The sequence below is a fragment of the Siniperca chuatsi genome, linkage group LG16 (genome assembly GCF_020085105.1).
Source record: "Siniperca chuatsi isolate FFG_IHB_CAS linkage group LG16, ASM2008510v1, whole genome shotgun sequence".
NCBI lineage: Eukaryota > Metazoa > Chordata > Actinopteri > Centrarchiformes > Sinipercidae > Siniperca > Siniperca chuatsi.
In genome coordinates, this window is record NC_058057.1 from 27,649,454 (window position 1) to 27,659,541 (window position 10,088).

General features: G+C 39.4%; 1 protein-coding gene across 1 annotated transcript in view; it reads right to left on the reverse strand.

Moving 5' to 3' along the window:
• Positions 1–8,736: 8,736 nt before the first annotated feature.
• Positions 8,737–10,088, reverse strand: part of LOC122862678 (snaclec coagulation factor IX-binding protein subunit A-like) — a 6,992-nt gene continuing 5,640 nt past the window's right edge. The window contains exon 6 of the mRNA XM_044168234.1: positions 8,737–9,223. Coding sequence (XP_044024169.1) covers positions 9,156–9,223 — 68 coding nt within the window. The 3' untranslated portion in view covers positions 8,737–9,155. The remainder of the gene's footprint in view (positions 9,224–10,088) is intronic.

Genomic DNA, 10,088 nt, shown 5'->3' on the forward strand with positions numbered 1-10,088 from the left:
TGGTGGGGAGTTACTAACTCAAGTACTGTAATTACTGTACTGTACAGTTCCTAGGTACTTGTACTTTACACGATTCCTTCTTTTATTCAACCATCAGTCCAAAACCCACAGAGATTTAATACTGTCAGATATGACAAAGATAACTCGGAAACTATTCACATTTGAGAAGCTGGAATCAGAGATTTTTTTTAATTGAAAAATCCAAAAAATGATTATCAAAATAGCTGCAGAGTCATTTTCTGTCAATGAGTAATCATTTCAGCTCTAATATGTTCACATTGTATCATTTCACTAATTTCTGTTCTCCAAATTAATGACTTCAAGCAATTTATAATTTAACAAAATGAGCCATTAAATTAAAATTTACAGATATTATGAGCAGATAATACGTTCTGTATGATCAAATGCATCAGTGCAACAGTGAAACACAGTTCCATTTGCTTATATATATTGTGATAAATATCAAAATTGGCCAAATGTTCTAATTAAAGTATAGGTTCAGTTTTTCAAGTCTGTCTAAATACAGTACTGAAAATATGAAAAATGGTCTACACACTGTAGATGCCCACTTGTTTTATCTAAATCTGTCTAATTCAGACCGCTGAAGCTTCAAATTATCTTTCCGCACAGAATGAGGACTGTGGGTTTTGTCCTCATAGGAATTTCTTTAAGAAGGGAATTCTTCACAGCCAGAATGATTACAGCAACTTTTAACTCTTATTATTAAATGAATAGTATTGTATTCATTTCTGTGTCTTAACTAAGGTTTCTACCCCAAAGGTGTCAATTCAGAGCATTTTTCTGTTCTGTTAAAATACTCAGCATAGGACTCACCTCAGATGTGTCGAGTCGTTCCTCTTCTGTCTGGTGTCGGGCGACTGTGCCACGCTTTTAAACTCACTTGGCACAAATAATCAGCATAATGAGCAAACACGAGGTGTGGTTATCAGCCATGCCAAGAGTGTGTGTGTGTTTGTGTGTGTGTGGTGTAGGTGTGTGTGTGTGTGTGTGTTTGTGTGTGTGTGTGTGTGTGTGTAATAGTTTAAGAGTGTAAGGTTAAAGTATTTCAGTTAAAGTGAAATCAAAAGTTCATTCTTGACCTTGAAAACATTAGTTGACTAAACAATCCCACCCAGTACATTTAGTACCTATTCTGGAGCTTTCAGTCAGATCACATGATCTTCCTCAGCAGATGAGTTCAAATTCACAATTTTGAGCACTTTAAGGACATTCTAGTCCAGCTCACATTTTTGGTCGACATGGACAAAATTTGAACGTCTGCAGTACTTTAAAGCTGCACTAAGCAATATTTTTATCTTAAGAACGGATCAAATAACTGAATGTAATACGAAGGGTGTCTCTCGTAGTGATGACCTCATAGAGAACAACTTTACAGAGAGCTCTTTAGCATTTAGCTCCCAGCTTTGGTTGGTCTGACTATATCTTTAGCATGGGTCAAACAAACAGGACTTTCATCCAGGAGACCAGGGTTCGTGTCCTGTGTGAAACCAAGTCAATATTGACTTATTTCAAGTTTTAAGTTAAATAACGTTACGTAGCTGACGTACGTCACGTGAGTTATTATTTAGTAGTTAGTACTTTAACCCAAACCACGATCTTTTCCTAAACCTAACCAAGTAGTTTTGTTACCTAAACCTAACAAAACTGCGACCGTTTCACAACATTAACTGCGTGTTTAACGTCATGTGACTTATATAACATACTTAAGCGGTACGCCTGTCGCTGGTACTTTCCAACGGTCATATATGTCTTTTTGGGGTATGATCGAATATGTCGTTTTGGGAGTCATTGCCAATTGACCTATTCTGTCGTTTAGGTATGAGGATGTGTTGTTTAAATAGGATTTAAAAGAGTAAAATAAACTAAAATAGAATAAAACATAAAACAGGAGAATAAAAAATACAGCGCAGTGCAAGATATGAATAAAGGCAAACAAAAAGTATTCAGCCCTAAAAGAACTGACAGTTGGAGCAGACCTCCAATTTTCTGGGAGTTTGTTCCAGATATGTGGAGTATAAAACCTCAACGCTGCTTCTCCAGGTTTAGTTGATGATCAAACATTTCCTCTATGTGTCATGGGCATTTTCAAAGTCTGGTGAGATGGCATTTAACATTTATGCACCTAAGGAATGGAACAGTTTGCCTGCTGATCTTAGACTTGCTCCAACACTATGTTCTTTTAAAACCAAACCAAAGACCTTCCTTTTCAGTCAAGCATTTTCTTTAATGAACACATCGTATTTTGCACAGTAACATCCGATCTTTCAAAAAGAAAACATTATAATATAACAATGCACAAAATATTATAATTTGTAGGATTGCACTTTTCTAATTGTCTTTTTCGTATTTTCTGATACTTATACTGTATGATGTAGATTATTCTATCGATTCTAGTTAATCATTCCAGGAGTAATTCGTCGGTTGTAGACTGGTATTTTTCTGCCTCTCAAACCTGATTCTGGGCTGAATTTTTCCTCGTTGTGACTTCCCTCAAACTCACTGTCCTCACAATCAGAGGGTATGATCCTACCTGTTCGATAAACTCTTGCACTCTTACGCCCGTAGAATGTCCCTATGTCCATTGCCTGTGAATTTCAGTGGCAATGTTCATAGAAAACATTTCACATCACATTACAAGTCCTTCAGAAGCAGCTTAACTAAGTTTCATGATGTAAATGACCTGCTTGATCATGTCGATGTTTTATGTTCATCAACTTTAGATCACGTTGCTCCCATTCGGGCAAGTTCAAGGTGCCAGTCAAATCCATGACCTTGGGTAAGTGATGATACTCCCCAACTAAAAAAAGAGAGTGTAGAAGAGCAGAACGAAGGTGGAAAAAGGCCAAACTACAAGTCCACCTCCTTCACATGAGAGACTTATTGTCTGTTTAATAATTTATTAACAAAAAAGAGAGACTTAAGTATTTTACAAACCTCATATCTCCTAAAAAGCATAACTCTAGAGTTCTATTGAACTATTTAACACTATTGATTGACTTGTAAACCTTGCCCACTCAACTGTTTCAGCCTCTTCTGTTGAAGACTGAGAAGTTTTTAGCTTACTTTGCTGAGAAAGTTAAGGGTATTAAGGCCTCTATAACGCCCCCTGCCTCATATATAAATTCTCCAGATGCCTCCCCCACATTGTTGAGTAAATTTACCCATATTTCCCTGAATAGGCTGCTTGATTTTGTGTCACACATGCACTTATCTTCCTGTGGCCTTGACACCCGACCCCCCAGAAGAGGTATTGGATGTCACTGCCCAATGTCTTCTTTCCATTGTAAATGAGTCTCTTTCCTCTGTTCCTAGACTATTTCAAACAAGCCTGGATTCAGGCACTTTTAAAGAAACCTGGCCTTGATCCAACACTCCTTCATAATTACTTACCAATCTCTAAATTACCCTCTAAAATCATTTAAAAGGCTGTTGCAAAACAACTACTCGACCCATTTCAATCTGGTTTTCGCCAACTACATAGTACTGAAACTGCTCTGCTGAAAGTCACTAACGATATTCTCATGAATGCAGATTCTGGCCATCACTCCATTTTAGTATGGTTAGACTTGTCTGCCGCCTATGTCACTGTCAATCAATCATCTTACTGGATAGATTTATTTATTATATATACATCAAATCAAACTTTGAATCGTTCTTCTTTGGCTCTAAAAGCATTAACATTAAGGAAACTGTATATCATCCAGCCCTGGTAAGAACTTATCTTAGTATTATTAATTTAATGGTTAATGGCTAATTAATTAAACAAGTAAACTTGGTCTTGTGTTACATTCCCTTCTAAAATCTGAGAAAAATGTAAAAGTTGTGAACAAGGCTCGAAAGCAAACCTTAGACTTATTTAGACTGTACACCATTTCAAATGGTTTCATTCCCCCCATGGTCTTTTCAAAATTAAGTTGTATTTTAGTGCAACTGCTTGGTCACATGCAGCTTCTACCACAACCCAGGATCAGTCTGGTGTTATTCTGCATTTTTCTTATTGTCAACAAATCCCATGACAAGAAACCAGAACAAAAAAACCAACAACATATTTGTCTGTCAATAGAGTGCTGCAGGAATGAGTCCTAAAAACCTGGAAATTAGTTAGCATTTTTAGCACTTCCATGACTTCACTCGTCTCAAAGTCAATGGGTTTTTTGAATGGGTTTTTGGTTCGATGCCTGAAATAAGGTCTGTGATTAACACAAGCTGACGTTGAAGTCATGCAACCATGGTGTAGTTTGTTTATAGTCTAACGTTAGCTTTTTACTTAAGGTGATTGCATTTATGCTTCAAAAATCATAAAAGTGGTGGTTCATTTGTGAAGATTAACTTGCTGAAAAACGTGTAAGTGTCATGAACTTTTGTTTTTTCGTTTCGTCTGGTTCCTCAGGCTAGGCTTTGGTGACTCAGGCTGAGAAACTGTTCATGGCTGAAAGATCCATTATTATTCATTCCCTCTTTACCTGCAGGAACGACCGCTTAGAGCTTAAAACAAAGCAGACAAGTTCAAAAACATAAAATTAACATATATTGTATTTGATGTGTAAACAGTGAATGTGTGCAGTTTGAGGGTGGAGATGTTTGACTGCAATAAAACGTAATGAGTCAACATTGATCTGGAATAACGTCATGTAACCTGATGTGTACCCAGTGTCGCTCTCAAGTTTCTGATATTTACACATTATCACATTGTCACTGTCTAGATTCTCATAATGTGACTCTATTTGGTAACTTTGACATTCTTCATGTTGTCTTGTTGTTCAGTTATTTGACTAATGCCAAGTAAAGTAGCCCCATCAGAGCTTCAAACCCACCCAATGGTCATTAAAGTAGCCCAATTTTTTATGTCCATTTAGGAGAGGGTTTTATTGTCCATCTGGCATTAATATATACAGTACTGCGATACTGATACTTGTTTTTTAAAGCCTGTACTTAAAATAAGTACATAAACTTAAGCACTGAATATTAAATCACAAAGTAATATTTTTTTTTCTTTTTTTAAAAAGTGTATAATCATGCCAATAACTTCTTTTCATTATACATTATTTTGATATCTGTCCACTGCAGTGGACGCCATGCATCAACAGTATAAAAACTGATTCAATTGAACTCAATATAGGTCCAATAAAACATAGGCCTATGTTTACAATGTACAAAAACTTTTACTAAACACCTGTTTAGTAAACACCTGTACTGTGTCGGCGTTTTTGTGTACCTGCCAGAAGCTTCGCTTGAAGCTTCGTCTTAAACCATCATAAACTGACATTTTATCGAATTTTCTGTTTTCCTGGCCATTGTTTTACCTATATGTTTTAACTTGATAAAAGTTTTCAGTCATCGGACATAATGATCTTAAGTGATTTTAAGCTGGCTGCAACTCGACGTGTTTTACCGGACTGCCTCCACTGCTGCTAGCTTAACTAGGTTTGTTTTTAGCCCAGCATCTAGGCTAGCCGGTCGCTTTTACTAAGGATTTTAAGCTCTTTAGCACTTTGATGGACTTTACTGTGGATTTTAAGCTTTGAAGCACTCTCATGGACTAACTGCAAGCCTGATGGCTGAGTGTGGAGCTTGTCACCTTACCGTCTCAAAGCTGAAGATAAGTATCGCCTGTCTGGAAGCCGAGCTCAGAGAAAAAGACAAGCTCATCCTGGAGTTCTCCACTAGGTTTGACATCCTGGATACGCAGGACTTTCCTCCACTGGAGGGACGCTCCCTTTTTCCAGCGGTCAGGTCTTCCTCCTCTCGCCGCAAGTTACTGAAAGAGGCTGTGATCAGGAGAAGCTCTGGGGGTCTCATTCGTCCTGAGACAGCAGAGAACACCTCTGCTAGGAAGGACGCCGCCCCCTCGCCGCAGCAGTTCCCGGCCACAACCATCCCAGGGACAGCTGATGGAACTCGGCGGTCTCCACGATCATCGACTCTGCCTTCTCTCATTCCCCCAACTACGCTGATCGTTGGAGATTCCATAGTAAGGAATATCCGCTTCATTAATGCGGTCACACACTGCTTTCCCGGAGCTACAACCCCCGACATCATCGAAAAGCTCCCCGGACTTCTGGCTGCACTCCCAACGACTATCACAAAAATCATAGTCCATGTCGGCACCAATGACACTGCCCGTCAGCAATCGGAGCTGACGAAAGCAGACTTCATCCAGCTCTTTGACCTGCTCAACAGCACTGGAAAGCATGCTTTCATTTTGGGTCCAATTCCTACACTGGGTCGTGGAATTGGCCCTTTTAACAGGATCCTCAGCCTTCATACCTGGCTCCAGTCTGTCTGCAGCACCCATGATGTGATAGTGAGCTGCTGTAACAAAAGCGTTTCCCCTCAGGGATCAATAAAGTATTTCTGATTCTGATGCTGATTCTGATGATGTTGGTTTTATTCAAAATTTTAACTTATTCTGGGATCGTTCTTCCTTGTTTGCACAAGATGGTCTTCACCCAAACAAATCAGGTAGTTGCATGCTGGCGGCTAACCTGCAGCACGCTCTGCTGTCCTCCTCACGTAGTTGACTATTTACATCACCTGTTTCCCCTCGCTCTTCTTCTTCCTCTTCTCTGCCCACCATAAACAGCCACGCACCCTCTGCTGTCACTAACTCCCCCTTGTGGACTGATCATAGTGCTGCTATTTGGAGCCCAGATGCCTCTAGTGCTACTTTTAAAATTCCTGTGGTAATTTTGCATAGGTCCTTAATACGAAACAGACACAGCCGACACAGCAATAATAATAACTTAATAAAGAATTTATTAATTACACTGTTAAATTATCCTGGCAATTTGTTTCCCGATTCCTCCAACACCAACGAATTGGTTGATTATTTTAACTACCTGTGTTCCTCAACCTTAGATCTGTAAAAGGAAATGCAGAAGAGCAGAATGCAGATGGAGGAAATCAGGTCTCAAGGTCCACTTTGTGGCCATGAAAAAGTTATTACTCCTTTATAATAGGATGGTGAAGGATGCAAGAACATGTCATTTCTCTGCACTTATTTCTGCCCACCAGCACAACCCCAGATTCCTATTTAAGACTGTGGATCAGTTAGTTAACCAGCCTCTCCTTGTGCTCCTCTGACTGTGATGCTGATGGTGAAAATTTTCTTTTGCACTTTGCTGGTAAGGTGGAGTTGATAAGATCTGATATCACCCCCAATCCTGCTTTTTGGATGTGAATCACCCGCTCAGGGATTCTTTGAGCAATTTTTACTCTGCCTGAACTCGCAGACATCATGTCTCTTATGAGAGTATCCTCCAGCCCTCTGGACAAAATCCCAACTAGGTTTTTATTGGAAGTCATGGATTGTATTGCGCCCCTTTAAAACCGCTTGTGTCCAGCCAGTCCTAAAAACCTGGGCTTGATCCCACCCTCCTGGATAACTATCGCTCAATCTCCAAACTGCCTTTTATTTAGAAGATTCTCGAAAACCTTGTATCTAAGCAGCTTCTTGCTGCTGTGAAAAATAATAATACCTTTGAAAAGTTCCAATATGGCTTTCGTCAGCACCAGAGCACTGAGACAGCCCTTCTCAAAGTCACTAATGACCTTTTAATGAATGCAGACACAGGCACGTGTTCAATTCTTGTGCTGCTGGACTTAAGTGCTGCCTTTGACACAATTGATCATGGCATTCTTTTAGATAGACTGAGGCACTGGGTGGGCATATCTGGCACTGCACTAGACTGGTTCTCATCTTATCTGTCCAATAGGAAATTCTGTGTCAGCATTAATAACTTGATGTCATCCTTTTCCCATATCAAGTACAGTGTGCCTCAAGGTTCAATTCTGGGACCAATAGTGTTCTCCTTATACATGCTTCCCTTGGGTGATGTCATCCGCAGACATGGTATTTCTTTTCATTGTTATGCGGATGACACTCAATTGTACCTCCCTGTCAAGCCCACTGACCTTAGTATGCTGAGTTCTCTGCAGGACTGCCTGTCTGACATAAAAAATTGGATACATTTTCTTCAGCTCAACTCAAATAAAACTGAAATCCTTGTTATTGGGCCCCAACACATCACTAAACAAATACTGCCATCTACTGGTAACCTGTCACAACATATCAAGCCTGTTGCAAGAAATCTTGGTGTCCTGTTTTATAGCAATTTATGTTTTGAGCAACATATCACTAAGCTTGTCCAATCATGTTTTTATCACCTCAGAAACATTGCAAAAATCCGATCTATTTTAAATCTTAGTGATGCAGAAACTGTTGTACATGCAGCCTGTTCACTTGTCACTAGCCTATGTAAAGCTTCCTTGCCTTGTATTGCTCGGTTCATGAGCGTTACACTTTTTAAAATGGTGTTGGTTCAGCTGTGAAAAGCTTTTTTTTATTCTTTCATTTTCTTGATAGTATTTCCTATTTTGGCTTCATTTCTAAATAAATATGCCAATCAAAACGTGTCTGAATGTATCATTGACATTCGATGACATCAGACCAGACATCCAGTCATTTGCTTTGTGGTCAATGTTCAGAACCAAAGGCCTGTATCATGGTGCGAGGTTAGTGTGTTAAATAGGGGGACTTTAAATGTTTACTGTAAGTGTCACTAGTAAAGATTTGCAATAGATTATGTTTTGATTTGTGTCATGTTGCATATTCCCAAACAACTTTCCAAATAATCAGATTATCACAAACCAGGTTTTGGGGCACTGGGACAGTTGCTTGATTTGCATGGTTGGTAATCCAGCCTTGTCTACAAATGGATTTCAGTTTTCTTTATTTAGAAAGAAGATTAATGTTATGTAATCTAACATATTTCTGACAAATACATGTTCATTCTCTGTCTCCTGAACAGAACTGTAGCTGCTGCTTTGGATGTATTTCTAGGGTTTTGTATTTAGACAGAACAATCTGTCATCATCTACTGTGTCTGTTCTCAGTTACGTTTCACTGCTCTGGATGAAAACTGAGCTGCTGCAGCAGAAATACAGGACAGATGTACAGTGTGAACTTCTGCTGAATACAAACAGAAATGATACGAGAGTTTGCTGAAGCAGAACTTTTTTATTGCAGTAAATTTAGAAACAGAGGTTTAGAAGACATACAGTGATCCAACTGCAACAGTTGATCAGGTCTTCATGTCGAAGCTGAATGAAAGCATGAACATCAGAGGATAATGTCACATCAACCTGGCACACACAAAGGGTAGCACCTCCGAGCACTCCAGTTCACTCCATAGGCCCCAGACTGCAAAGAAATAACAGAATTCATCACATTTCCCTCCTCTGGTAAAATAAATATCAGAACCAGCAGTCAGCAGTTTGTCAGAAGACTAAGAGTTTCCAGCCATGCTAGCGGCTCTGTGAGGCTGTACTTATGCACAGCAGTCCTTAGAGCTAATACTAACATCAACATGCTAACATGCTGACAATAGCCAGGTTTCCATCCAAATGCAGCATAAAGAAAATGCAAAGTAATAAACGTTTCCATACAGTAACAATATGTGAATATGAGTTTATTGGTTCATTGAGATAAACAATGAGGTGGAGCTAATTCTCCAGTCGCTGCCATTAAAGCATCACAGAAGAAGGGGACACAACAAGATGACGTCATTGAAAGAGCTCTGGTCAAAGCTCAAACGATGGAAAACCATGTGGAAAACATGATGGAAACGTGACATTTCTGTTATTTTCTTGTGTTAATGTGAGGAAGGTTACAGCCTTCTCATCGTTCCACACTGATGTGATGTTTTCAGCTCTTCACTGGAAGCTTGAGTGTCTGTTTTCATTGCACTTTGTTGCATTTTGCTTTTATAGATACACTACCTTTTCCAGCTCAGCCAAGGGTAAAAACGTTTGTTGCGATATTTTGAGATTTATTCGAATTTTCTGCGTTTCCATTCAGGTCGGTTTTTGTGTGCAAACTGAAAATGCACATAAAAACAACAACTGCACCTCCTCCACCGCTCCTCTGTTGCAAGGCGTCCCCCAGGGTTTGGTGCTTGGTCCTCTCCTGTTCATCCCCTACATGCTCCTCCTTACTAGCATTATACGCTATCATGATCTCCACTTCCACTGCTACGCCGATGACATCCAGCTCTACATCTCCATTA